Raw genomic sequence first — 25,494 nt, forward strand, 5'->3', positions numbered from 1 at the left:
TGCTTCCCCGGATACCGCGACTTGCTAAACGCGTCTCCCTGCACTGTTGCCTTGTAAACAATTAGTGCAAGGCAGCTCACGCGAAACGGCGTTGGGTTTTCACATAAATCAACAGCAATCACCAGCAAACCGTGTTCTGGCGTACACCTGATTGCTCCCGTTGAAACAAAAACTGTATTTCGGCGTATTTACTGCATTCTACACTGGACATAGAGTGCTTACAATGGCGGACACACAAGATCGCAAGCCAGACGAAGAGGATGAGGAGGAAGAGCTCGATGATACCGTATGACTCGGCTCGGAAAAACACGAGCACCAATGTTGACCTTTCACAGAGCTACAAGACCATCAAAGATGCCGTTCTGTTTGCCATTGATGTCAGTCCTTCAATGTTGGAGCGCCCAGCTCCTTCAAGCGACAAGAAGGCAGATCGCGACTCACCAACATCTGCTGCGCTCAAGTGCGCGTACCAATTGATGCAACAGCGTATAATTTCAAACCCTACGGACATGATGAGCATCTTACTCTTCGGCACTGAAAAGACTGACTTGAAAGATGGTGACAGCACATTTCAGAACTGCTACTTGCTGTCAGATCTTGATGTCCCATCAGCACAGGACGTCAAGAAATTGAGAGATCTAGTCGAGGATGAGGAAGAGGCAGAGAAGCTGTTGAAACCAAACAAAGACGGAGCCAGCATTGCCACTGTTCTCTTCTGTGCAAACCAGATCTTCACTACGAAGGCGCCGAACTTCTCCTCGAGACGCCTGTTCCTTGTCACAGACAACGACTATCCAGTCAAGGTGAAGCAGGATAAAGATGCTGCTGTGACGCGAGCCCGCGACCTGTACGACCTGGGTTGCACCATTGACTTGTTTCCCATCTCGCGTCACGATCATACCTTCGACCGAGCGCAGTTCTATGACGACCTAGTCTATCCGACTTCACCATCAGACCCCGATGCACCAGTAGCTATCCCTTCCACCACTAAAATCGCTAAGAGTGGCGAAGGTATCTCGTTGCTAAGACAGCTTCTGTCGTCCATCAACTCAAAGGCTGCCGCTCGCCGAGCACTGTTTTCTCTACCCCTAGAGCTTGGTCCTGGCCTAAAGATCGGTGTCAAAGGTTATCTTCTGCTCAAACGTCAAGAGCATGTAAAATCTTGCTACGTTTGGGTAGGTGGCGAGAAAACACAAATTGTTAAGCAGTCTACGTCGCACATGGCCGATGATACAGCGAGGGTAGTTGAGAAGACTGAACTACGCAAGGCCTACAAGTTTGGTGGAGACGCCATCACATTCACACCAGACGAAATCACACAGATACGGCAGTGTTTTGGTGATCCTGTAATTCGGGTCATTGGATTTAAGCCCATATCCTGTGTCCCAATTTGGGCGAACACGAACAAGGCCACATTCATTTATCCATCCGAAGCAGACTTCATCGGTTCAACGCGTGTCTTCTCAGCGCTGCAGCAGAAGCTCATCAAGTCGAAAAAGATGGGTCTCGTCTGGTTCATCGCACGACGTAACGCATCGCCAACTCTATGCGCGATGCTACCTTCTGAGGAGAAGATTGACGAGGACGGCCAACAACAGATGCCACCAGGTCTATGGCTTATCCCGTTACCTTACGCAGACGACATCCGCCAATTTCCCGAACAACCAGAGGAGCCTCTCAAGACCACAGATGCGTTGACAGATAAGATGCGCATCATCATGGAACAACTCCAACTGCCAGGAGGTGTATACGACCCCTCTAAATACCCCAACCCAGACCTGCAGTGGTTCTACCGCATGCTACAAGCCATGGCTCTCGAAGAAGACATCCCCGAGGAGCCCGTCGACAAGACGGTCCCACGCTACAAGCAAATCGACAAGCGCTGCGGCGAGTACATCGAAGACTATAGCAAAGCCTTCGCGGAAACCTACGCGCAGCTAGCCCATAGCTCCTTGGCCGTCCGTGGCAAGCCTGCAGCAAAGAGGAGGACGGCAGAGCCTGAAGACGGAGAAAAGCCAGCAGCCAAGCGCGTGAAGGCTGAGCCGAAGGTCAAGAATGAGGACGGCGGTGATGGAGGGTTGACGGATGAGCAGATGGCGGGGCTCAACAACAAGGGGCAGATCAGCAAGCAGACTGTTGCTATACTGAAGGCGTATCTGAGTCAAAGGGGACAGGCGGTGGCAGGAAAGAAGGCGGATCTGATTGAGAGGGTGCAGGAGTATCTCGAGAGTAAGGGTATGTAAAAGCTACGCGGCGTGGATGGCGTTCTAATGTTTAGATGCAACAACACTCGACGCGCAGATGATAGCGATTCGCTGTATGCTCAGTTTGAGGAAACACATGGTTCAGAGAAACGAGGACGCGTACGTTAACGCAAGCGTACAGTCAAACTCGAAGGTTCCTCCTGTAGGAGGATCTTACTCTATACTCCTAAATTATAAAGTACATTCGATAAAGAGTGTACAGAGCAGAAGTGCCTCTCTTAAACACATCCAGTACACATCCTCTTTAACATACTGCAAGGGTGAGGCCTGGTTGGTCACTTATTACGCTATGCCGTGCTCCTGCACAGGATTGTAACACAGCCCTGGGCAGTCAGTGAGGTAGCATCGTGCACTGCAGTCTCTAGCACGGGCGACGGGACCAGCTGCCGGAAGTTGCCAGAAGAGCAAGCCTTCCGCCTTTCCAGATCACAGGACGGTGCTGACGCTGGTCCTGACGCTGATGCTGACGCTGACGCTGACGCCAAGCGTACGCTGACCGACATACATATCCTACACACGACACAGGATACCCTGTCGATACCTGTGTTGATGATAGGCTGGGATGAAAAGAGCGGGTGAACAGGTGCTACTGGGGATGGTGGCTTGTGGGCTTAGGTAAGGGGCGGCGTAGGTTGCACTTTGGTTAGAGTGAATCCCGTGCTGTACAGTGTGTGCTGTCGTATGGTACTTGGTACGTGAGGTAAGCCGCGTCTGATCACGGCTGTTGGAGGCTAACAACAACGACTGTGGGTAGGAATAAAGCCACATGTAATGTTGTTCCTTAGCTTAGAGTGGGGGCTTTTCTGGTGATGCTACTGCAGGCGCAGAGCGGCACTCAAATGTGGAAGCTCCAGCTGTAGCATCTGGCGAACGTGGGAAGACATGGAAGCAAATCGTGGCGAAGGCCAGGGGATCACCCATCAACCATTGCATCAAGATACTGCAAATATAGTACGCTACCAAACACACTCTTTTCCATGAACGGCTCTTGTCGTGGAGCTCAAAACAGGTCGTCCCTTCATATCGTATCTCCACCAACGCCGGACAAACATCGATTACTTTCTCGAACTCGCCATCTCACCATATCTTCCACGCTCCTGTGTTGTGTCGTATGCCTGCAGCACTCTCGCTTGACTCTCATCTGTCTGCGAGAAGGCGTAACCGCGCTGCTTGCGCATGCGCTGGACTTGTCTGACCTTGCGGATAGCCTTTTGGAATTGCTCCATTCTGATACAATGTTAGCTAGTGGCCCTACAGCTCAACGAATTTGATACAACGTACCTTGGTCTGTAATCCTGGATGTTGTACTTCTGGATTTCTTGTACGTGGTGGTAGCTTTGCGGGAAGTACATCCGCTTGGCATATTTCCAAGCAAAATCTCGGATCAAGCAGAGTGGAGGCAGCACTATTACCATCGCCCAGAATCTTGGGTCCGGGAAAACGCGCTGGATGACTCCGATATACTCATTCGAAACATTGACCATGGGCGCAACCGTCGCGTAAATTGGCATGAGGATAAACCACAAGAGGAAGGATCCAGGAATAGCAATGAAGGTGTACTTTGTCCAGATGTTTGTGATGAGGCTGGCTTTGAGAAGCACAGTCGCCAAGTTGGCAGTGTACGATGCAGCGCCCCACGTCCAATGACCAGCATTACGGCCATCCCATTGAGGCCAATCCCAAAGGATGAAGGCTTGAGAGCCGAAATACAGGATTAGCGAATGATAGAAGCCGTTTGCTACCCAAGACCAGAAAGAGTGCATCTTGAAGAAATAACCTTGTTGACTCAGCCGATAGAGCTGCGGATACCGATCCAGGAGACGAGCACTGACGAACTGATCGAAGATACCGAGGACGAATGGGGGAGCCGCCGTGAAGAACACGTTGTAAAAGGTGAGCGTCCAAGATTCGTAGATGATTTGTCCTGAGAAAGCGTTCTGGAAGGAGAACCAGAATTGTGTCATGAACATAGCAATGTTCTTGTAGAAGGAGTACAGAATGACTTTGCTGACACGCTGATAGCTCCACGCGCCGTGGACAAGAAGTAGCTTGCGCAGGAAACGGAACTGACCGATAGAGATATCTGCACTTCGTGCTGCCTGCAAGCCTTCCATTCCACTGATACCAACACCCACGTGGGCGGCTTGAATCATGGAGACATCATTTGCACCATCACCGATGGCGAGCAAAATGGCCTTTAGGTGGCGCTTCACAAGCTTGACGACAAGTGCTTTTTGTAGAGGGGAGACACGGCAACAAATAACAGCCTTGCACCTGACAGCCAGATCAAGGAACTGCTTCTCAAGGTCGCGTTCGAGTGCATATGTGAGAGACTTCCCGTCAATGACTAGAGCCAAGACGTCCATTTCAGCACCTCCTTGACCTTGACTCATGATGGCGTTGTACTTCTTGGCGATGTTGTCTCTTGTTGCTTCCTTCGATTCTTCGTTGATAATAAGCAGGCTCATATCTTCACTGATCAACTTGCAGCTCATGCCGATGTTGATCGCAGTCTCCTGTCGGTCACCAGTCAGGACCCAGATTTTGATGCCGGCAGATTGCAGCGTTGCGATAGTGTCTGGCACACCGTCCTGCAGTTTGTCCTCAATAGCAGTCGCTCCGAGCAATGTGAAGTCACGCTCAATAAGCTCGGCGGCTTTGTCCAACTCTTCGGCACGATTACCGCTAACTGTAGTCTGCGCCGTGTTGTAGATTTTCCACCAATTGTGATACTCGGCTTCAGAGATCTCGCGCATAGCAAGACAAAGAGTCCGAAGACCTTCAGAGGCGTACTCTTCGAGATGAGCTAACGTCGCTTCAACATATGGGTTGTTATCTTGATCCAGGCGTTCCAGTATGACAGTGTCGGCACCTTTGCAATAGCAGACGATCTTGCCTTCGGGTGTGCGGAAGATGGTCGACATGCGCTTCCTTGTCGAATTGAACTCGCACACAGCCAGAAGTTCATACTCTTTTCGCTGTCCATCAACTTCCATTATAACGGCTCGCGGTTTTCTCGCTGTGAATGTGTAGCCCAGTGTTACAGCACCTTCCACCAAGGCACCCTCGTCAGGAGAAGCAGCTTGATATTTGATTACACCCTTTTCGCCTCCTCGTTCAGGGATGACTGTATGACATGTCGAAAGGAGTGTCAGAAACTGATCGATGATGTGCCTATTCTGGTGCGTCTGTCGGTTGTTCTCAAGCTGCTTGAAATCGTGAATGCCGACTTCAACTCCGTCTTCTACAGTAGCTCTCCTGTCCTCGGGTATTTCGTTTGCATACTGAATACCCGCAATTGATGCTTGCCGGAACTCCATGACGTTACATGTCAAGGTGCCTGTCTTGTCCGAGAAGATGTACTCTATCTGACCAAGCTCTTCTACCAACGACGATGTTCGACAATTTGCTGGGGTATCCGAGGGTTCGTGATAGATGTCGAGATCGGAATCGATCAATGAACCTGTGTAGTACTTGACGATTTCAATCGTAACGAAAAGAGATATGGGTACCAAGTTCGAGTACAGGACCCAGTATGTCAGCAGATCAGAGAAGAATTGCTTTGCGCCGTTGAAATCCTCCAGTCGAAGGTATTCAAGATTCTGCGCCCGAGTCGATCGGATTATCACGTCTCCAATGGAGCTGATGACGCTGAGACCAACAAGGATAAGCACAAGCATGAGAATCTGCTTATTGACCATTCTCTCGACCGCGGTAGTCTTGATGGGTGTTGCGGTTGCGTTCCTCATAAGTTTGGTTTCGTGGCCCGTGAACACAACCACACCATGGATCCACTGCGTATTGCGAAGTGTGGCGCCACGTAGCAACAGTTGATCGGGCTGCAGAGGCAATTCCTTTTCACCTCCTCCAGCCGCAATGGTCAAAGTCGCTTCGTAGGTGTACAGACTACTGTTGGGTTGTTCTGATCGGATTTTGCCACCAAGTCTACCGAGGTCGGAAGGACTCACGTAGTCAGCGGTTTCTGGTATGCCTTGCTTGATCTTTAAGTTGGTTTCTCCATCCAGGTTGGCGGTTTCGATGTAGCACAGACCCTCTGGCTCGGACGAGGCGAGCAGAACGATATCGGCAGGGAAAGGCTGTTCAGATTGCACTCGAATGATGTCACCAACAGCAACGTTGATCCACTTGGTGTCTTCGAATGAAGAGCCCTTAAGTACTTGCGCCTTGGAGTTATTCAATTGCGAATCTGACTGCTTTCGCCTGTAATCCTCAATGTATTCCTTGACCGCGGACACAAGCAATACAATGATCAACGGGACGATGGTAGTGTATCTTGAAGTGGGCGAAATCCCGGGTATCTGTTGCAGAACAGCAGTGAACAAGAAGAACAAGTTGGCGTATTTCGAAAACTGCTCGTACAAGAACTTGGGCAAGAATGTGACGATGTTGTACTTCGTTGTCGATATATGATTGTCGACATATTTGTTCGCAGCGTTGGCAGGCGGATTGTTGAGTTGAATTATTCTGGGTCCCAGAGTCGATGGGTCCGGTGCTCCGCGCCCGAAGCCAAACTTGAATTTGCCTGAGCTGCGCTTCTTTGTTTTCGCTGATTGACCGTCGTCGTATGTGCTCGCCCCCGACTGACCCTGCTGCGCTGCATGCTCTGTCAATGGTAAATCCATCTCTGAGTACTCATTGCCTCGCCCCAGCATGTTCTTGACGCGGCCAGTGAGTCCTCCACCTAGACTCATGATACTATTCCTATTGTGGTTCTTCTTGGAAGCACCTCGTTGTAGGCCTGGCGACGTGGGGTCGAACGCGCCGCCGGTGGCATAGTAGCCCTGGGTTGACCGCCCGTCATCATCAACGGGTATGTCGGCGTCGGAGTAACGCTGATAGTTGTTGAGGTCGGACGTTTGCGAGTATGCTCTGCTTCCTGTCTGCAGATATGGCGTCTGTCCTGCCGCCGCGCCAGGGCCTCCCGGCAAGTTCGAGGTGTTCGCTCCGCCCCCAACGAATTCATCGTAAGATACCGACGGCCTGCCCTGCGGCGCAGTGTCGGAGCTGTCGATATCGTAGCGCGTGAGAAGATCCTCGTCGTTTACGGGTGGCCGCGCGCCAGAGTAATAATGTGGTTGTGGTTCATCGAAGTCGATCAGGTTGTCGTGGTGAGACGGCTGTCCTTCTCCAGGACGGCCGGCCATTGCGGCCGTGAAATGTGTGGAGCACTATCCGCGCAGCTTCGCTGCCGTCCAAGCTCTTGCAAGTCGCCCAGCTGCCGCTGACGTTTCTTGTGCGCGCTGCGTCGAGTTGCGGACGCGGGCGGAGGAGGTTGCGGAGCTGCGTAAGCTAGTAACACCACTTTGACTGACGAGCGGTTTGCGAGGAATGCGCGTTTGTTGTCGCCTCGAGGTACTAGTGAATGGTGCGCGGGCTGTAAGAGAATCACAAGATGGCTCCACGTCTCAAGAGCGAATTCGACGTTTCGGAGAGTTCTGGAGGGCTGGGGATCTTGGAAGGCAGGTACGAGCTTGGACGCTGTCATTCGTGAGGCAGTGCCTACCCTGGCCCAAGTCTAACGCGCAAGCGCGACCCTGGCGACCTGAAGATGCACTCGTGGTCTTTCGTAATGGGCCGAGCAACCCTCACAGCAGTGTCAGGGCCGAGAGAAACCACCCAAGTGCATGTCGCGCTCTGTGACCCATGGACCTGATTACGTGCTTCTTCGCGCTGCGCCGCATATCTTCATTTGATGATGCCCGCTGCGCACCTGGCGTTACATTGCGCCCAGCGCCAAGTCAGCCTCCACCCCGAAGCTGAGATCATCTGTCGAAGGATGCTCTGCCCTTCAACCTTTCCAAGTCCAGATAGTTAGCGGTATCAGAGTCCCAACATTACACACCGTGTGTCAGAGGAGCCGCGACAAGTGCCACCGAGTTGTTCATATCAGAGACGTCAAGTGCAAACGCGTCGAAACCCCATCATACTGCTTGATCAGGCGTGATTTTGAAGCAGATACACCGGCGTCATCAGCCGCTGCTGTCGTGTAGTGGAGTAGCACAAACGGCTGAAGCGCTCAAAATAGCACTGCGATAGCGTACAGACGATCGTTCATCTACTGGACTTATGCTGCGGGGCTTTTGGTGGTGCTTTAAGGCTGACGGTGCTCGTCTGCCTCGTCATCAGAACGGTGCCAGTCAAGAAACACCATTATACGGGCGGATACACTATCGTTGCATATATATCATCTAAAGTGGCGTGACCTCTCAAACACCAAGTGCATCTTCTGTAAAGCCATTCCATAAACGTCTTTTTCGCCGGTGCCAGTTGCGACTTGTCGCCAACGCCATAGCTTGACGTTTGGTCCGTAACACTACCATCGGTGGATCTTCGTCTGGAATTGCTGGCGCTGGTGAAGTACTACTTCTGGTACCCAACTTCAATGAGAGCAGAATGAAGACACCCGCGATCAGAATTGCGAGCAGTAGCATGATCTTCCTCTTGATAGTTCGCCTCTGGTAGCCCGAGGCCACCTTGAGCTCTTTATCGGCCTCTTTCACATCTCTATTCATGTTCTCTACATTGTAGTCAATGCGGTCAAGCATACTGCCCTGGTCAATTACCATGGTCTGCAGTTCCTGAAAGATGTTCGCCAGCTCAATGATGCCCTGTGCAATGTCCTCGATCTCGCGCTCGCGCTGTGCAATCAAGGCTTCATTGGGATCATGACGCATGCGTTGCTGTTTCGTCTGGAGAGATGTCGATTGCGCGAATGAGCGGTCGGCGTCTGATTCTTGCATTGCCGGATCGTTGTACGGGTTCTGCATTGGCGTGGAAGACCTAAAGGGTGAAGCAAAGCCACCGAGATCTTTCAATTCTGTCTGCGTTAGGGAACCCTTACGGCAAATGGGACAAGATGCGTCGCTTACTCTTCAAGTACGCAGATTGCTTCTTGCGGAACATCGCGCTCACTTCGCCAACTCTTGTGGCCAGGGATATTTTCAAGTTTTGTGCCATAACTTCTTCGCCCTGATTGATATTTCCCTGCTGCTTCGCTTCGCGCACCATCGTCTCTATCCTCTTGATCGCCTGCTGGCACCTCTGGAAGCCCCGTGTGATCTCTTGTGTGAGCTGTTCGATCTCGCGCTCTTCTCGCTTCTTCACGTCCTCGTCATCGAAGCCCGGAAGTATGTGCTTCTGATGCAGCTGGTCGAGTCGGCGCGTCTGTTTCGCTATCTCCGCGAGCTGATCTGTGATCTCGTCCTGCACATCCAGCCAGCGCGGCGGCAGCAGGTCCATCTCAATCACCGCGTCGCCATCGTCTTCATAGGCACCGCTGGACATCAGCCCCTGCCGCTCCTCCGACATGCGTCTGCCGTCGCCGAAGCCATTCGTGCTAGATCCGCCATAGCGCGTCTTCTTCTGGGGGTGGTGCGAATAGGACTGGCGGTAGGATATGAAGCTATACAGGCTACGTCAGCGAGGACACATTGAACACACAAGCTGCGCAGCGTACAGGTTGGTCCGGTCTCGCCACATGGCGGGTAGGCGAGCTTCAATGCGGAGTTATCATGGCAGTCGCAAGCTCCAACGGATCTCTAGCGCAAACGAGCAAGCTGGGACTGCGCAGTTGGTTTGTGGTCGCCTTGACGGTTGGAGCCGCACCAGGAGCTGGGCCGCGCTCACCATCCGCCCTTGCCGTTCTGGGCGGCCTAGCTTCCTAAATTACCCTCTCCCAACAGCAGGGCGCCGCTTAGGCCAGTGCCAATCTGACAGCGAGCTCCACCATCTCTCCAGCCGCAAACACAGCCAAACCTCCTTCACACACCACACCCGGGCCTACATATACCCACACTAGCCTGCACACCTCTGCCGGTTATTTTCCGCTCCTGCCTTTACTTTCCCAGCCAAACCACATCTCGCAATTAACATGGTGCGTGGACCCCGCGTTGCCCTCCGCGCCATACCCCGCCTTGGAAATCAACACAGCGCCAGCCTGCTGCGCAAGACTCGATGTTGGTGCTAACGAAACACCGCAGGCCGACTCTCTTACCGAGGAGCAAGTCTCCGAGTTCAAGGAAGCATTCTCCCTCTTTGTAAGTATTTCTCCCGTCGCCGTGCGGCGTGTTGTTGCCTAGCGGCCTCAGTGCAACTGCCCCTATTGAAAATGGCTTGCTGACCGTCTTGCGAACAGGACAAGGATGGCGATGGTTGGTAGTCCCTCCCCAGCACAAGCGCACGACAAAACGCGGTTCACCCAGAAGTCCCTCGATTACAGCCACAACAAATGCCACGAATGGCTTGTGGCTAGTCTCGAGTGCCCCTGTACTGCTGCTCGACTTCCTCCACCATACGTACCCTAAAAAGCGCGTAGCTGACAATGCTATCCTTTAGGCCAGATCACCACCAAGGAGCTCGGCACCGTTATGCGCTCGCTTGGCCAGAACCCCAGCGAGTCTGAGCTTCAGGACATGATCAACGAGGTTGACGCCGACAACAACGGCACCATTGACTTCCCCGGTACGGTCTCGGCGCTTCCAATACAAGAGACTTGGCTGACGGTAGTTTTCTAGAGTTCCTTACCATGATGGCGCGCAAGATGAAGGACACCGATTCTGAGGAGGAGATTCGGGAAGCATTCAAGGTTTTCGATCGCGACAACAACGGCTTCATCTCTGCTGCCGAGCTGCGTCACGTCATGACCTCGATCGGTGAGAAGCTCACCGACGACGAGGTTGACGAGATGATCAGGGAGGCTGACCAGGACGGTGATGGTCGCATTGACTGTAAGTTCCCTCTATTGCAGGAACAGCACCGCGGCTAACGTCCCACAGACAACGAGTTTGTCCAGCTCATGATGCAGAAATAAGCGGCGGAAACGCATGTTTGGATGATTACGCATACCATGACGGTGCCACGGCCGAGATCTGATTGCGACGAGTAATTGGGCAGGTTTCTATATTTGGGGCCAACTCGGTTGCTCGCAAGACCCAGTTTGCTTACTCCTTATCATCGTCTCCGGGAGACGACTCTATATCCTCAATCCATTTCTCCTGTGCCATGAATGTTCGCTGCCCCTGTGAACAAGCCGTGAGTTCCAGAGACCTTCGTCTGTGACGCGTGTCTGCACTGGAAAATCGACTAGGATAATTGTATTATTGGAACAGAGATCCACACGGCCAACCAATCTATTTACATAGACACAGGGTCGTGCGGTTTGGCAGTGCACACAAGCTTTGACTAGCCGGCGGGCCCAGTGGCAGTGCTGTATGATCCAAGTGCAGCCACTCCTCACGGAACATGTATATGAAGAGAGTATCTTTGGAATCGCCGGCGGCCATTATCCCTGACTAGTACTAATACAGACATGTGCTACGCAGTCATGCTAGCCATGTCCTCGCAAATTATGCCCAACCCTAACGCCTTGCTGCACCCCATAATAAAAGGCCTGATGCTTTCATCCAGACGACTGCAACTCGTGGAGACGAGCCACTCACTTATACTCGAGTATCCGTGACCTCCCTACGACCGCCAAATTGCAGAAAGGAAGGTCCATCATGATGTTGCGCTGCTGCGCTGCTACGCACCATCTTGCCCCACGAGTCCCACGCATTTCCCAAGTACCTCATCTGTATGGGTTCCAGTAATACTGTATTGGAGGTCTCCTGCGTAAGTTACGTGGGCCGCGAACAGCTTCCCAGTTCTACTGGTTGTTGTTGGCGGTCGAGAAGGCAGCATCTCGCATCTCCGTGTCCCCGTTGTGCGGCGCCTCGGCATGCTGCGGCGGCTGCGCACCCGAGTATGCGCGTTGCCTCCCACCCTCGCTCTCCGCAGGTACGGGTGTTGGGCGCTCGGCGCCGTACGCTGGGTCGAAGTATGCGCGCGGCGTGGGTGTTTGCTGGCCTTGCGGCTGCATACCGGGCAGGGAGTGGAGGGGCGGCAAGGCGTTCTGGTTGCCGTTCACGGTGGAGTGAGAGGCATGTGGTGAGGCAGATGCGCCGATGGAGCTAAAGAAGGGATTCGTATGCCGTGAGGGGTCGGGCGTGCTTTGCGCGCTGGACATGGGGTTTATGGCGTGTGGGTGCGAGATGGCGAGGTGTGAGCCATGCTCGCCAGGTGAAGCTGCGTGAGGAGCGCCCGAGTGTGCTCTAGCACCACTGTCTGGAGCTGCGTCGGCGCTGGCGGCAGGAGGTGTACCCTTTCTGTGGCTGCGTTTGCTACGAAGCGGCTTGTCTGTGGGTGTAGGAGGCGGGCTTGAGCTCCGATCTGAGTCGTCCATGCTGTATTCTTGGTGCCTCTGTAGCCGATCTAGAAGAAAGGCACGCTCGAGGCGCATCTTCTGGATGCCGCGATTCAAGCGCTGGATGCGCTGTCTTGTTCCATCGTTGTTCTCTTCGATGTCATTGATTCGTCGGCGCAACTCGATGCACTTGCGGTAGTAAGCAGCCTCTACTGAAGGTGGGAGATCTTTCTGCGAGAAAGCTCTCGCTGCTGTAAGTTGGTCAGCCCTGTGAATGCGTCCGTTGAACCAGCGCGACGCGCTGAACCGGGAGTGCGCCGTACCTTGTTGAGGCATGTTCGCAGATATCAAGCTGCTCTGCAGAATGCAGTAGTTTTTCAAAGCTGGAGAGCTTGTTACGTAAGGGTAGGAGCTTGAGAGGGCGAACGAAGAGGTTGTAGCCACTGTGGTTGGGATTGCGCCGAGAACGAGTGGATTGAACGCGGTGATGTCTGGCTGGAGCGGAGAAGTCCGTGCACGATCGGTAGCTGCCTCGATGTTTAGGTGGTGACCCTGCCCAACACCATTATGTGCTTGGTTTATTACGACTCATTGGTCTCTCCAGGCGAACACGGCATCCTACATATAGATGCCGATCAGAGTGTCAACTGGAGCTTCTTGTGAGATGCAACGTGCTGGACATTGCTTCGATAGCCAAATGAGGAGCACTTCCAGGCTTGCTGTCGAACAGTCACATGACACAGATCGCTGAACAGACTCGGCCCTGCTACCTGCAGGTACCCGCTTACCTTTCAAGGTTCCCAACGTGGATATCGCAGTTCACTCCCGATTACATCTGCAAATATCATTTCAAGACATCAACTGAGAGGAGGATAGTGCATGCACTCAAACATTACGTGATGCAAACAATCATGGGCTCGTAAACTTCGATAGCGATGGCATACATGAGTGCGCTCATGATCGTACTGACAACGTCTTCGAAAAATGCATTGCCGTCAACAGACACGATGGCCAGGAGAACCCGAATATCGCGGTCCTTTGGCAGACGTCCGTCCAACAGAGGATGATAACCCAAGACCCACGAGATTACTAAGCACACGCAAGACAAAGGCGAAGCGTTGAGACAGTGTAGCCCTAAGATGCTCCAGAAGGATGTGCGACTGAGGACAGGTAAACCCCTACTCCTCCAAATTCTCCTCAGACGGTACCAGATGGGATGAGTAATGGAGCGACAATGCAAGACGGGAGCTGTATTGCAAAGGTGAGCTGTAAAACTTTTTGTCGGCAATTTAAATCTACACCGCCGAGAAGCTGTGGAAGCGACAGACGTGGATATGAGGGGACGTATCTCCATTAATAGAGTTATGAGTCTTCTTCACATCTGAACAGGAAGATGTTCATGTCCACCAATTGCTGGTTTAGGAATTGCCTTGAAGACGCGCAGCCCCTAGCATTGCACCTGAGACACAGCAGTAGCGATCTGACTAGTGTAATACTTCCCTTGTTGCAGGTACTCTGCGTATGGACGGAATGTGGCACTGCAGGTGCTGAACCAAGCCGAGCTTTCATCAAGAAACATGTGCTAAGTTTGCTGGCTTTGAATAGTCTCATCGGTCTCGACGCCCTTTACACCAGAGCAGACAGCTGCGTGGCGTTGAGCTCGTACTTGACTGACTGGCGTCAGCTAACGATGAGGCTGTTGGCAATATCAGCCAGCCACCAGTCGAGTGCAGTAGACTGAAGCCATATCTGCATTTATGTGTTACAACATCTACTCTCAGATTTTCTCTAGAGTGGTAGCCGCCGCAAGGGAGTGAGCAGTCTTAAATATATCGCTTGTCATAGAAAATACACGGATGAGTTGGCCATCAAAAGAAATGCACATATTCAGGGGAACTCAATTGTGTTGAACCACAGAGCAAGCCGAGAGTGGAGACCGAGAGATGGCGATCTATTTTAGCGTCGATCGGCACTTTGACATGGCCCCACTGAGACTTCCACCTCTGCTGGTTCCTCGTCTTGAGTGCCACAGTGCCAACACTCCAGGTCGCATGTGCCCAGCTAGAGTCGTAAGTAGGCTGATACGCCTGCATCTGGATGCTTTTAACTGAAATTCCATTCCGGTGACATTCTGTGTGCTGTACTAAATTGTCGCAAGCGGCTGAAGACGTTTGAACGGATACGAGTTACTAAACTACCTAATTAGGACGAATCGAGGCTCCGACAACGACAGAAATACATCCTCCTCTGGCTATCAATACTTTCTTGGGATATGATGCAGGCGCTGCTTCAAATCTCCCTTGGCTATTGTTGTCTTGGTAATGCCTCCCTTAACCATTAATGTCTTTCTTTGTAATGCCGTCGGCAACTTCGACTCCCGATTCGGAGACCGATAAGCTGTAGGAGGAGGCGGAAAAGCGATGCGACCCCCAGCTTCATTTGGTGGATGCCTCCGATTCCAGCTGACTTGACATTTGGCACCAGTAGTGCTGGTTTGTCACGCGATGTGGCGTCTTTGGCGGCTCAAAGCTGCCCTGACAGGCAGACAGGGTGACAGGGAAGTTGCAAGCCACTGGTGCATTCGGACCCCGTGTATCAATGATAAACTCTAACAAGTGGCTGTACTCCTCGAATACAGATCCCTTTGGAAGATTCTTATCGATGTCTCTGTTCCCACTCGCAGGGCCATTCAGTTGATCTTGCACTCCATCGCTTCGGCCTCAAGACCATCAGCGACCATTTTTCTTGTTTTGGTGCAGTCTTTCACCCGTTACTCGCTCCTAGCGTTCCTTTCGTGTCAACATGACGCATATACTCCGTTCCTTCAACGTTTTCCGGAAATCGCACGATTACGCACCACTCAGCCCTCTTCCTCCTATTGCACGCCCACGCATAGGTGTCAAGATCGCCATAGCAATATGCATCATCATCACGCTTGCAGTGACCATAAACTCTGTTGAGCCGGGCGAGAGGGGGAGAGAATTTGGGAGACTGAAGTCTGCTCCGCCGTCCGCAGATGATCCGATACCCAGCATCGTCCATTATGTATACATCAAAAAGGATGTCGAATCGGTCATACAATTCCCGTTTGCAAGCTTCCTCACCCTGTTTGCATCGGTGATGTACATAAAGCCGACGCAAATCTACATACACACCGACTTCAACGAGACTGAGATTAGGAACGCCAGCCTCAGTGGCGATCGATGGACACGCGCGGTTATCAACACTTTCCCAGACATTCTAAGATGGAACGAAGTCTCAGTCCCAAACTTTGCTGGACCCAACGAGAACCAACGCATCAATACAATTCAGCACAAGTCTGACTTCATCCGGTGGGACACGATCGCGAAGATTGGTGGAATCTATCTGGATTGGGATGTCGTGCCCCTGCGACCCCTGACACCACTTCTCAACGCCGGGTTTGCTTTTGTTGGTGGCCGCCAATACGGTGGAGCGAACGAGGACGGCTCAGTGAACGGCACAATCAACAACGGCGCCTTCTTGACGAAGCCGAACAGCACAATGGCTCGCATTATCGTGCGTGAGCAACACGCCGGGTTCAACGGCGCCTGGGCTTCGAACTTGCACAGCATGACTATCGTTGCTGAACACCTTGTCACTATTCCGAACGAAGTCCTTATTCTCGACCGTAATTCCTTCGCGCCTACTCACTGGTAAGTTTGCACAGACATCAATTCGTAGGACGAGCCACTCACGCAGACTCAGGTTCCCAGACTCAGCCTTGGGCACTGACGCGCTATTTAAACCCAACCCCGGCCACCCATCCCCCAAACCACTATTTACAAACACCACAAATCCGATGGAGTTATATGAAAACCTCGTACTAAACAGGAGGAGACGCGCCGAGTGGGAAATGGACTTTTCCGCCACTTATTTGCTGCATGGCTTCTCAATGAGCCACTATCTCGATTTCATTAACCCAAAAACCATATTGAGCAGGACGAGCAATCTTGGTGTTGCTACGTACGACGTGGTGAAGAAGATGAAGTCGGACGGACTTATCAGCGGCAACGAAGACGGCAAGGAGCCGTTGGAGTTCCCTGATGAGCTAAACAAGGATGACACATTGAGTCCTACATCATCTTCGCAAGATAACGCAACAGAGGATGTTCACCATGTAGAAAACAAGGACATCGCCACATAGACTGCGATTCCTAGGCCTGGCGCATTTAGGGTTCACATTGGATGGAGGCAGGGCACCGGAGTTACAGGAGTCGGCTCATAGGCCATGGGTATTCGTTCGACTCTTTGCTATCGTCGAACGCTCTATTACATGTTTCAAGATACATATTCAGTATCGTTTATCTACAGAAATAATTCTATTAAGCAGCTAAAACTGCTGTTACTCTTCAGAGCAGCGCAAGTTCTTCTATTACTCGCCCTTCCAGCCCTCGACCAGCACAACGGGACCCTTGTAGTACTTCCTGGCGCGCAGGACGTAGTCAACCATGCTGAGGAAAGCAACACCAACGAACATAACAGACGCCCAGTTGAAGAACTCGAGAGTTGTGGGCGTGCTATCGGGCCAGAAGCACCAGAAGAAGGCGTGCGAGGCGTAGAGGACACCAGCGAGGTTGACAGGGATACCCCATCTGCCGAGGGACCAGGCGCAAACAGGGAGGGTCTGAGGTGCGGTGATACGGCGGTAGAGAACAGAGCCGATGGAGAAGACATATGTGATCATAAGGGAGACCACGTTGAGAGAGATAACTATGGCATGGTTAATGGAGGCTCGTGTGAATGTACCGCCAAGGAGGACTTACTAGCATTGAAGGCCGTGTCGGATCCAATATTGATAAGAGAGAGGAGAATAGTAATGATGCAGGTGAAAGTAACGGAGTTGGCGGGATTGTCGAGCTTCTTGTCAACCTTACCGATCCAGTTGCTGAAGGGTAGGCCGTTATCACGAGCGAAGGCCCATGTCTGGCGAGAGGTGGACAGGTTGTACGTCAAGGTACCGGCAAAAATGAGGACGGTGGGGATGGCGTTGAGAGCAACAACACCACCGGGGCTGACTGCCTGAGCGAAGACCCACATGTGGGGATAGCCAGAGGGATCATTGAGAGCAGTGTCAAGGTCAGTGATCATGAACATGTAACTGATCAAGAAGACAAGACCAATAGCACCGTTCATGAGGTACGCGTTGATCATAGCCCTGGGAACAGTCTTTCCAGCATCCTTGACCTCCTCAGCCAAATGCGCGACACCGTCAGAGCCTTGGAAGATGTTAGTGTGATGTCAAACGCTTGGCTCAGCAGTTTCACTTACAGATACAAGCATAGATGGCGGAGATCTGTCCGACCATTAGAGACAGACCAGTTGAGCTCCAGCCGCCGCCATTGGTGATCTGGGTGAAGGTGACCTCGGCGGTGTTCCTAGGGTTCAGAGTCCAGAAGACAATGATGATAGCCAAGAAACCAAAGACGTGCACCATAAGCATGACGTTCTGGAACAGAGGCATGGCCTTGCAGGCGTAGACATTCAGCGCCCAGACCAGAATGGTAACGGCAATGACCATGAGGGTGCCTTGCCAGTTAGTGGCTTCGTAGTCGGGATACATGACGGTGGCTGAGGACTGAATCAAAGTTCCGACCAGGAAGGGACCGGATGCTGTACCGGCCTGCCATGAGAGGGTCGACATCCATCCGGTGAAGTAGCTCAAAGATCTTTGGCATGAAGCAGGAGCGAATTCGGAAACCCAGTGGTACTGACCGCCAGCAGTCGGCGCCATGGAGGCCATCTCAGCAAGGGACAACATGACCATGCTAAAGCCGAACCATGTCCAGACGAAACTCCAGATCAGACCTGCTGGGCCACCATCAAGAAGGCCTTGGTAGGTGGCGCTGAAGTCGATTGTTAGCACCGTTACACAAAGGCGCAACGCATGACAGGGACTTACGTTAGGAGGACTTCCCATACACCTTGAAGAATGACCGTGAACGCGAGCGCTGACAACGGGCGATAATTTCTCCTCAGCTCTTGGATCTTTCCCATGCGAGCCATGTCGCGGTTGTCGGCCCTCGTGTGGCCCTGGATAGAACTGTGATACTCATCGCCAGTCTCTGCGTACTCCAAGCTGTCCTGATGACGATGTGATGTTGTGCTGGCCTCCTTGGGCACAACGACTGAGCTGTCGTACGAGGAACCCATTGTTCAATGACTTGCAGGAGCGCAGATGCAGGTGAGCGCCACGCAGGATAGATGATAGAAGAGAAACGTTCTGTCAATTTCAAATGCGAAAAGACCTGCGGGGATAGCTCCCTCTGATCTTGGGTAAATCGATGTTGAACACCGTGCAATCCATGCCGCACGCTAGAAACACGGGTTCGGCGATTCCTCATGCATGAACGGCAGAGAATGCCAGCAATGTGCACTTAATCCGATGGGCCGTCGACCAACGAAACGTCACGGACGGTGTGGCAGAAATCTAGCAGCTTGAGTGGGGCATATGCATTTGCCACAAGCCAATCGGTCCCTGCGGCCCGCTTCCACTGGTCTGGAGTCTTGCGACGGCTGGACCCTTGGCCTGAATCGGTATGCAGGAGCCGCTCTTGAGCGTATGATTTAAAGTGGACTGGAGCTTCATCCCGCGTCGGCAGGGTATGCCCTCGTGTACATGGCGTGTCTGTTATGTGCGCTTAACAAATGCCAGGAGTTGAGCAGGGGTAAGAGAATTTTCGAGCAGATTTCGCCCCGTGGGAGCATGCTGCACGACATGGGCGTTGCTGATCCGGTTCCTCTGGAATCCTGCCCGGTTCCTGTTGGGGCGCCTGGAAACTTGGACAACAAAGCGACCTACAGTTGGATGATGGGTACCTAAGCGGTCGTTGCCGTTGTGACGACTGCCGAGGACTACATACGATGCCGCTTAAGGTCGTTTTCAGATAAACTTCCAGCTATCGCTCGTGGGAAGCATCCCGCTGGAACCCGGGACGAGAGTGTACATTAGATTCCGCCGATGGGCTGGCGCTATAATGGCGGCCATGTTCGCGAATGTAGCTTTGTATGGGTAAACTCGCATGGGCTCGTCTAAAGACGGTGACGCACAGTTAGCGAATGGAACGCAATCGGTCGTGTGCTCCGGCCAAGCGGTCCAAGAATTCGGGCATCAGCGTACCCCTGCGCTGGGAATGGCTGTGAACCTGGGTAGGATGCAGGGCGAAGAAGAGGACGCGGATCTGCTGCTTGCGGGTCTGCATCTTACTCAAATCCACCTCGGCCAGCTGACGTGAGTCCTACAGCCTCGTTGGTAACCTTCGAGTCACTCTCCATCAGCCATGGCTGGAGACGTTATTCAACCACCATACACGATTACAGAACATGATAAACGCGGATTGATCGCCGTTACAGCAGGATGTACCTTGGCCTTCGTTTGGGTGTGCTTTATCATTCGATTATGGCTTCGCACGCAGGTTAGGGAGTGGAGGTCCGACGATTACTTCCTAGCAGCAGCGACAGTGAGTTCAGCTTCGACCGTATGGCTGCAGCGCAATTGCTGATCACTTGCGTAGTTCCTAGAAACTATACAGACCGGTGTTATATTCAACCTCATCCACTTGGGCCTAGGTGGTCCCCAGGAAGAAATTCCTCGAGAACAACTGGAAGTCATCGGCAAGGTAAGATTCAAAAAAATTCCCCACACGGTTCAGACGATTCCCCTCATGGGGCATTCGTGCGACCCACCATTTGTTTAGAACTACCTATGTCTAACAACCACCACAGCAAGGGTTCGCCTCACAGATCCTCTACATCCTCACCATATGGACCACCAAATCTTCCATTTTGCTATTGTACATGCGGTTATCGCCGAGCGGTACTCACAAACTTGCATCATGGACGATGCTGGCGGCCTCTGCCATCTGGGCAATCGCTTCCGTCGTACTTGTATCGGTTCCGTGCAATCCCGCGCAGTTCTACACAAGCCAACCTGGAGAGTGCACTGATATGGTATGTATGCCTTTGCGACCATCGTTGTAGTTACTCCCAGCTAACAGGCATTGTAGTGGCCCAAATGGCAGGCTATCACAGCCCTTGATATCAGCACTGAAGGACTGATCTTTTGCATTGCTCTCCAACTTGTGTGGTCGCTGCACATGCGATGGCAAGCCAAATTCCTTGTTATTTTCGCCTTCTCCGCACGACTTCCAGTTATCATGATCGCAGCAGTTCGACTCTACTACTTCCGGGAAGCGATCTTCGACACAAACGTCACTTATGCCAGCAGCTTCTACTTGGTCGCCAACCAGTGGCAGATGAGCTACGCCATTATCTCACTGACGATCACTGGCATGGGTCCTTTCTTACGCCCCTTCAATAAGGACCCGATGATGAGCTATGTGGCCAAACGGTACGCGAGGAATGGCGACGTGATTGGGTCCCACTCTGGAGGGTCTCAACCGAGCTACCAGATGAGTCGACTTGACCTCGAGGAGAACAGACCAGCAGCAGCACCAGTGCGGATGCGCCAACGCAGCCTCTGCCCGATGTCGTCAAAAGCCCCTTCTCCTGAACCCGGTCAGGTCTCGCCCACGTCGCAGACATCTATCATCGGAGCGGCGGAGCCGCCGACATTCCGTCCGCCGCACGAAGGTCTCAAACATGATGCCGAGGTCTGGGTCGGCAACCGCTCATCGAGTGTACGAGAAACGGATGACGTGTTCAGACACATGAGTGACGAGACTCGCTTGGTCATTACGAAGAAGACGGAAATGAAGGTAGAGAGCGGCAGGGCCGACTGAGTCCAGTGATTTCAACGCAAGCCGTTGTGCGCCTACTTTGCTATGGATGGATACCCCCTGCGTACTGTTTAGTGTATTTCTAGCGTACACGAATGGATTCTAGAACCACATGAAGATGACAATGAGAGACGTTGATGATCATTTGCAAGGCTGGCGATACGGACCGACTCACCATGTGTCTGCTTCCCATGTGATCGACAAGCTTAGCGGCACGTTCGACCAAGATCCTACCATCCGTGCCACGGGTACGCGGCTGTCCATGACTCGTTCTTGTGGTTAAAGCCCTTCGCTTCCGCCTTCCTCGCCTCGCCCTGGTGGGTGCAGTAGCCCGACCGGGGGCGGCAACGTCTTGTTTTGGAATGACATGACAGGGTATAAATCACGTCCAGCCGCTATAGCGGAAATTGCCAGAGACATTCCAGAGCCACAACTGTCATTAGGAAGAACAAGGCGAGAAGACTCTGAAATACTAGTGTGGTGATTGCGGTGGAGATGCTGGAGAAGTTGATGATCTGGGTCCGGAAGAATTATAAGTTACACATCTGCATGCCGCATACCTAGTGCGCTTGGGCATCCAATCCAACTGCCGATCGTGAAGTGGGCGCTGTCGGTAGCTGAATATCGTGTGATCGTTAATGCGAGTAGAAGCTTCGGTACCTGCTCGATGGGGAATCAACAACGATACGATACGGATCATGGCGGCACGGAGAGAAGCGGTCTCGGACTTCGAACGCACGAGTTTCGACTTCGCTACGTTGACACCGACAGCTCAGCCACGGAATTTGCGGATGCATGTCCTCGTTCTACTATAGGAAGAATTAAGACAATGCGGGACATGAAACTTCGTGGTATACAAGAGGGTATCTGCGTTGGGCTGATGTGCCGGCGCGGCGTACATGATCGCAAATCAAAACACAAGGACAAATGCTTCGGTTCTACGGATTGGTCAAACTCTTAGCAAGTGGCCATAAACTAGCATCCAATGTGTCAGCCCCCTGCATTCTGTCTCCTGTCGGCATACGAGACATGACACATTTCATGATCGCTTTCTATGCAAAAAGTGCTTGCGAGCAGCGCCAAAGGTTATCTTCAGTTTCTCGTTGATTGCTGCATCATGACTAGTATCCGCTGCGATCGCGATACGATCGCGACTATACCGTTTGGTCCGTAGTCGAGCGTTGCGCCGCTGTCAGGCGCTTAGGCGAAGACGTAACAGGGGATGCCATACTGGTGTTTAATTAGTGGAAATCTCAAGTAAAGTTTGGTGGCAAGGCCACATACGTTTGTGGGCACATTGAACTTCAAGTTCTTGTCCAGATCCGAAATCTGCTGAATCTCCTCGGACTTCAGGTCGAAGCTTGTTACGTCCAAGTTCTGTTGCAGACGGTTCTGCGAGTTGCTCTTGGGGATGACGGAGAGACCACGTTGTGTGGACCATCGAAGAAGAACCTGTGCTGGTGTCTTGCCGTGTGCCTCTGCGATCTTTGTAATGACCGGATGGTCAAACAGGAGAGGTGTGTCTGCGGCGATCTTCATGTCACACTCGATGAACGACTGAGGACCGAACGATGAGTATGCAGTAACGGCAATTCCATGCTGCTCAGCAAGCTTGAGCAGGTTTGGCTGGACGTAGTACGGGTGATGCTCAATCTGGAGTGTCGCGGGCTTCACCTTCGCGTATGTGAACATGTCAAGGAGCAGAGCGCCGTTGTAGTTTGAGACACCGATGCTCTTTGCGAGACCCTTCTTCTGCACGTCCTCCATGGCTCTCCATGTGTCTTCGAGTCTTGCGGTGCTGTGCTCGATCTTGGTGCTGGCTTCATCGTTGTACCAGCCAGGTGGGTAGCGCGTCTTGGGGTCGACGTACTTGAGCGCTACAGGGAAATGGATAACCCAAAGATCAAAGTAGTCAACACCCCAGTCAGCAAGCTGCTTCCGGGTGATAGGCTCAACCTGCTCGTAGTCGTGGAAAGATTGCCACAGCTTTGACACAATGAACAAATCCTCACGCTTCACAATTCCCTCCTTGATAGCACGTGCGACACCCTCTCCGGCTTCCTTCTCGTTACCGTAATCTGGTCATCAAATTAGTCTCCATGTTTGAAATATTTCAAATTGAACTTGATTGCGGGTCTGTATATGGCTCGAGGCTGACGCGAAAAGCGATTGGACTGATCACGTACCACAGGCTCCATCGAACAGTCGGTACCCAGTCTTGATGGCGTTGTATACAGTGTCCGCGCAGGTGGCATTATCGACCTTCCACAGCCCAAATCCGACCTGAGGCATCTTGTTGCCATCGTTAAGCGTGACGTACGGAGTGTTGGCAGCCATTGTTGTGAGGAAGCTGCGGTTCGAAGGAGGAAGTCGCTGTATTGCAGAACTGAGGGCTGGTTTGAAAGCTGGGTATGAAAGTCGGAAATACGAGCAGGCTCGAGGGATATTAGTAGTCGCGCGGTAACAGATACCAGCAAGCATAGCCTCTTGGATGATGCAAATTTTTGGGCACCTCTTCGGTATATACAGCGCGCTAAACACGAAACGAACACGGGCTTCACGCCGTCTACCATACAGCCAGAGCTTCTCTTTACCCTGGTGGATAAGCTCTTAGATGCATTTAGCCTTCCATGCGCAGAGATATGGAGTTCGAGTACTTTGCCTACCTGTACCCCGCATCTACGTAGATCACCGTGCAGTCATCGAGATAGATTCTCCGTGGTGTCACAAAGTAGCGCAAATGACAAACTGTAGACTTGTAAATGCACTGAGGTGCGTTTTCTAGAAGTCAGCGACTATGTTCAATGTTCATGGTGGGTGCACAGCATGCTATAAGTCCGCGGTTGTTGTTCAAGGTGGGGCATTCTCTCGTAGTTTGCCCCGCCATTCCTACATCGCGACTGACGACGGCTGATTTGATTTGAAGCACCGGGTAAAGTTCTCTGAACACCGATCTATCGGCAACTATCAACCGCATTTACAGCTGCGCAGCTGTCCGGACGTTGAGAAGGGTCCGGGGCTACTTTCATGTCACGTGACGGTCTATATCGAAGGTCGAACGGCGGGACACGGTAGGGCGGGCCGTAGACACTTGGGGGGATGATCACCTACGTGGAAATGTGTGGGCTTTGCGTGGGCGTCGTGGAGCATCCCCGATCATACGTTGTGTGGAGTCTTGACACATGAATTGGACAGAAAATTGCGTGTCTGTGGTTTGTGCTTCAACTCCTTCCACTAGTGAATGTGGATCAATTCTTGTGGATACACGACGACTCAACAAAGTTGAAACGAAGCACAGGTATTATGCGAACATTGCCAAGTGCACGCCTTACATGTTGATATGTCACTATGCTCTCACAGTAACTTACCATGACTCTCAGGCAATACCGAAATTCACGTGCATTGACGTTGCAAGTGAAATTGTGCATCTTGCAAGACGTTACCAAAAATGCGATAGCTATTTGGCGAACTTCGTCGATGTCTAGCTCACCCCTGTCTCTGACGACTGTTCATCCCAACCGAAGAATCCCATCGGTGATAACTGAGCCGTTGCACGTGGAAAGTGGCAGTTGCAAAGAACATCAATCGACATTTCCAAGATCAACTTTCGATCCTAGTTGTAACAATCCAGAGAAGAGGCAGTCTCCTGGAATCTCTATAGAAGAACTAAAAGGACTGCAGGGAAAGTTGAATACAACAACATCCCGCGTACTATCACCTGCCCAAATCCTGCAGAGTAACACAGTCTTTCACAAATGTAGTCCTTCCAGGCAATACAGTACTACACTGTTCTGCTGCCGAAATCAGTGCACAGCCATGACCCAGACACTCCAACAACCCATACCGTTCCCTTCAAGCGTCGGCATACTATCGAGCTCCTACTAAACACAGTCTACCTCCTCTTAAGCCTACTTCACCACCATCCAAACACACCCCCTCCTTCCAACCCCCACAACCGCGCCACCTCTAAGCCAAACACTCACGCCGTACACACTACCACTTCACGCGAACCACGACAACCTCTAAAGCCTTCCAGCGACCCCGGGTCTCCAGCTCGCATCACAGAAGCACCTCGCCTCCCTCGTACGGGGTGAGCCCTGGGCCGACCTCTCGCAGTCGTTGGGCCAAGGTGGCACGGTCGAGTACGGCAAAAACTGCGCGCTGTTGGCACCGAGTGAGTGAGAGACTAGTGGCACTGCGGGGACGTCGTGTGGGACGGCGGGGTCGAGGAGGGCGAGGATTTTGTGTTTGTTTTGTGCCACTACTTGGTAGT

General features: G+C 52.3%; 10 protein-coding genes across 10 annotated transcripts; 4 read left to right on the top strand and 6 right to left on the bottom strand.

The window, feature by feature from the left end:
• Nucleotides 1-34: 34 nt before the first annotated feature.
• Nucleotides 35-2,678, top strand: C7974DRAFT_361220 (ATP-dependent DNA helicase II subunit 1). The gene is made up of 2 exons (XM_046139707.1): nt 35-286; nt 336-2,678. Exons 1-2 carry the CDS (start codon nt 224-226, stop codon nt 2,241-2,243), a joined length of 1,971 nt encoding a protein of 656 aa, XP_045996536.1. The 5' UTR covers nt 35-223; the 3' UTR covers nt 2,244-2,678.
• Nucleotides 2,679-3,121: 443 nt separating this feature from the next.
• Nucleotides 3,122-7,521, bottom strand: C7974DRAFT_206842 (phospholipid-transporting ATPase-like protein). The gene is made up of 2 exons (XM_046136878.1): nt 3,546-7,521; nt 3,122-3,491 (listed from the first exon to the last, which is right to left on the bottom strand). Exons 1-2 carry the CDS (start codon nt 7,427-7,429, stop codon nt 3,320-3,322), a joined length of 4,056 nt encoding a protein of 1,351 aa, XP_045996537.1. The 5' UTR covers nt 7,430-7,521; the 3' UTR covers nt 3,122-3,319.
• A 970-nt stretch (nt 7,522-8,491) lies between these two features.
• Nucleotides 8,492-9,764, bottom strand: C7974DRAFT_434755 (t-SNARE; the record flags this gene model as incomplete). The annotated part of the gene is made up of 3 exons (XM_046145009.1): nt 8,492-9,102; nt 9,155-9,687; nt 9,742-9,764. 3 exons carry the CDS (start codon nt 9,762-9,764, stop codon nt 8,492-8,494), a joined length of 1,167 nt encoding a protein of 388 aa, XP_045996538.1.
• A 195-nt stretch (nt 9,765-9,959) lies between these two features.
• On the top strand, nt 9,960-11,309 carry C7974DRAFT_206857 (EF-hand protein). Its single transcript, XM_046136879.1, has 6 exons — nt 9,960-10,158; nt 10,265-10,321; nt 10,420-10,435; nt 10,620-10,745; nt 10,799-11,011; nt 11,060-11,309. Exons 1-6 carry the CDS (start codon nt 10,156-10,158, stop codon nt 11,092-11,094), a joined length of 450 nt encoding a protein of 149 aa, XP_045996539.1. The 5' UTR covers nt 9,960-10,155; the 3' UTR covers nt 11,095-11,309.
• A 619-nt stretch (nt 11,310-11,928) lies between these two features.
• C7974DRAFT_434757 (uncharacterized protein) lies at nt 11,929-12,801 on the bottom strand (the record flags this gene model as incomplete). Its single annotated transcript, XM_046145010.1, has 2 exons — nt 11,929-12,716; nt 12,789-12,801. 2 exons carry the CDS (start codon nt 12,799-12,801, stop codon nt 11,929-11,931), a joined length of 801 nt encoding a protein of 266 aa, XP_045996540.1.
• Nucleotides 12,802-13,174: 373 nt separating this feature from the next.
• C7974DRAFT_206894 (uncharacterized protein) lies at nt 13,175-14,030 on the bottom strand. The gene has a single exon (XM_046136880.1). The coding sequence runs from the start codon at nt 13,817-13,819 to the stop codon at nt 13,358-13,360; it is 462 nt and encodes a 153-aa protein (XP_045996541.1). The 5' UTR covers nt 13,820-14,030; the 3' UTR covers nt 13,175-13,357.
• A 1,142-nt stretch (nt 14,031-15,172) lies between these two features.
• Nucleotides 15,173-16,711, top strand: C7974DRAFT_206923 (uncharacterized protein). Its single transcript, XM_046136882.1, has 2 exons — nt 15,173-16,139; nt 16,192-16,711. The coding sequence occupies exons 1-2, from the start codon at nt 15,268-15,270 to the stop codon at nt 16,628-16,630; spliced, it is 1,311 nt and encodes a 436-aa protein (XP_045996542.1). The 5' UTR covers nt 15,173-15,267; the 3' UTR covers nt 16,631-16,711.
• Nucleotides 16,712-16,744: 33 nt separating this feature from the next.
• Nucleotides 16,745-18,901, bottom strand: C7974DRAFT_206913 (amino acid permease-domain-containing protein). Its single transcript, XM_046136881.1, has 4 exons — nt 18,386-18,901; nt 17,755-18,329; nt 17,250-17,702; nt 16,745-17,196 (listed from the first exon to the last, which is right to left on the bottom strand). Exons 1-4 carry the CDS (start codon nt 18,634-18,636, stop codon nt 16,859-16,861), a joined length of 1,617 nt encoding a protein of 538 aa, XP_045996543.1. The 5' UTR covers nt 18,637-18,901; the 3' UTR covers nt 16,745-16,858.
• Nucleotides 18,902-19,562: 661 nt separating this feature from the next.
• Nucleotides 19,563-21,556, top strand: C7974DRAFT_206928 (uncharacterized protein). Its single transcript, XM_046136883.1, has 4 exons — nt 19,563-19,943; nt 19,998-20,102; nt 20,209-20,433; nt 20,490-21,556. The coding sequence occupies exons 1-4, from the start codon at nt 19,764-19,766 to the stop codon at nt 21,222-21,224; spliced, it is 1,245 nt and encodes a 414-aa protein (XP_045996544.1). The 5' UTR covers nt 19,563-19,763; the 3' UTR covers nt 21,225-21,556.
• Nucleotides 21,557-22,301: 745 nt separating this feature from the next.
• Nucleotides 22,302-23,855, bottom strand: C7974DRAFT_206960 (NADP-dependent oxidoreductase domain-containing protein). Its single transcript, XM_046136884.1, has 3 exons — nt 23,408-23,855; nt 22,506-23,299; nt 22,302-22,451 (listed from the first exon to the last, which is right to left on the bottom strand). Exons 1-3 carry the CDS (start codon nt 23,700-23,702, stop codon nt 22,422-22,424), a joined length of 1,119 nt encoding a protein of 372 aa, XP_045996545.1. The 5' UTR covers nt 23,703-23,855; the 3' UTR covers nt 22,302-22,421.
• Between the last annotated feature and the right edge of the window lie 1,639 nt (nt 23,856-25,494).

Source organism: Boeremia exigua, assembly GCF_020726555.1.
Source record: "Boeremia exigua strain MPI-SDFR-AT-0100 chromosome Unknown C7974scaffold_7, whole genome shotgun sequence".
Lineage (NCBI taxonomy): Eukaryota > Fungi > Ascomycota > Dothideomycetes > Pleosporales > Didymellaceae > Boeremia > Boeremia exigua.

Bases quoted from the DNA above. Each gene is read 5' to 3' on its own strand.
- C7974DRAFT_361220 (XM_046139707.1), top strand. From the start codon at position 224: ATGGCGGACACACAAGATCGCAAGCCAGACGAAGAGGATGAGGAGGAA. The intron at 287-335 runs GTATGACTCGGC...GACCTTTCACAG, and splicing joins AGGAAGAGCTCGATGATACC to AGCTACAAGACCATCAAAGA.
- C7974DRAFT_206842 (XM_046136878.1), bottom strand. From the start codon at position 7,429: ATGGCCGGCCGTCCTGGAGAAGGACAGCCGTCTCACCACGACAACCTG. The intron at 3,492-3,545 runs GTACGTTGTATC...ACATTGTATCAG, and splicing joins ATCCAGGATTACAGACCAAG to AATGGAGCAATTCCAAAAGG.
- C7974DRAFT_206857 (XM_046136879.1), top strand. The intron at 10,746-10,798 runs GTACGGTCTCGG...GTAGTTTTCTAG, and splicing joins CGGCACCATTGACTTCCCCG to AGTTCCTTACCATGATGGCG. The intron at 11,012-11,059 runs GTAAGTTCCCTC...AACGTCCCACAG, and splicing joins CGGTGATGGTCGCATTGACT to ACAACGAGTTTGTCCAGCTC.
- C7974DRAFT_206894 (XM_046136880.1), bottom strand. From the start codon at position 13,819: ATGGAGATACGTCCCCTCATATCCACGTCTGTCGCTTCCACAGCTTCT.
- C7974DRAFT_206923 (XM_046136882.1), top strand. From the start codon at position 15,268: ATGACGCATATACTCCGTTCCTTCAACGTTTTCCGGAAATCGCACGAT. The intron at 16,140-16,191 runs GTAAGTTTGCAC...ACGCAGACTCAG, and splicing joins TCCTTCGCGCCTACTCACTG to GTTCCCAGACTCAGCCTTGG.
- C7974DRAFT_206913 (XM_046136881.1), bottom strand. From the start codon at position 18,636: ATGGGTTCCTCGTACGACAGCTCAGTCGTTGTGCCCAAGGAGGCCAGC. The intron at 18,330-18,385 runs GTAAGTCCCTGT...AATCGACTTCAG, and splicing joins GTATGGGAAGTCCTCCTAAC to CGCCACCTACCAAGGCCTTC. The intron at 17,703-17,754 runs GTAAGTGAAACT...ACATCTTCCAAG, and splicing joins CGCCATCTATGCTTGTATCT to GCTCTGACGGTGTCGCGCAT.
- C7974DRAFT_206928 (XM_046136883.1), top strand. From the start codon at position 19,764: ATGGCTGGAGACGTTATTCAACCACCATACACGATTACAGAACATGAT. The intron at 19,944-19,997 runs GTGAGTTCAGCT...TCACTTGCGTAG, and splicing joins ACTTCCTAGCAGCAGCGACA to TTCCTAGAAACTATACAGAC. The intron at 20,103-20,208 runs GTAAGATTCAAA...CAACCACCACAG, and splicing joins AACTGGAAGTCATCGGCAAG to CAAGGGTTCGCCTCACAGAT.
- C7974DRAFT_206960 (XM_046136884.1), bottom strand. From the start codon at position 23,702: ATGCTTGCTGGTATCTGTTACCGCGCGACTACTAATATCCCTCGAGCC. The intron at 23,300-23,407 runs GTACGTGATCAG...TTTGATGACCAG, and splicing joins ACTGTTCGATGGAGCCTGTG to ATTACGGTAACGAGAAGGAA. The intron at 22,452-22,505 runs GTATGTGGCCTT...ATTAAACACCAG, and splicing joins AGTTCAATGTGCCCACAAAC to TATGGCATCCCCTGTTACGT.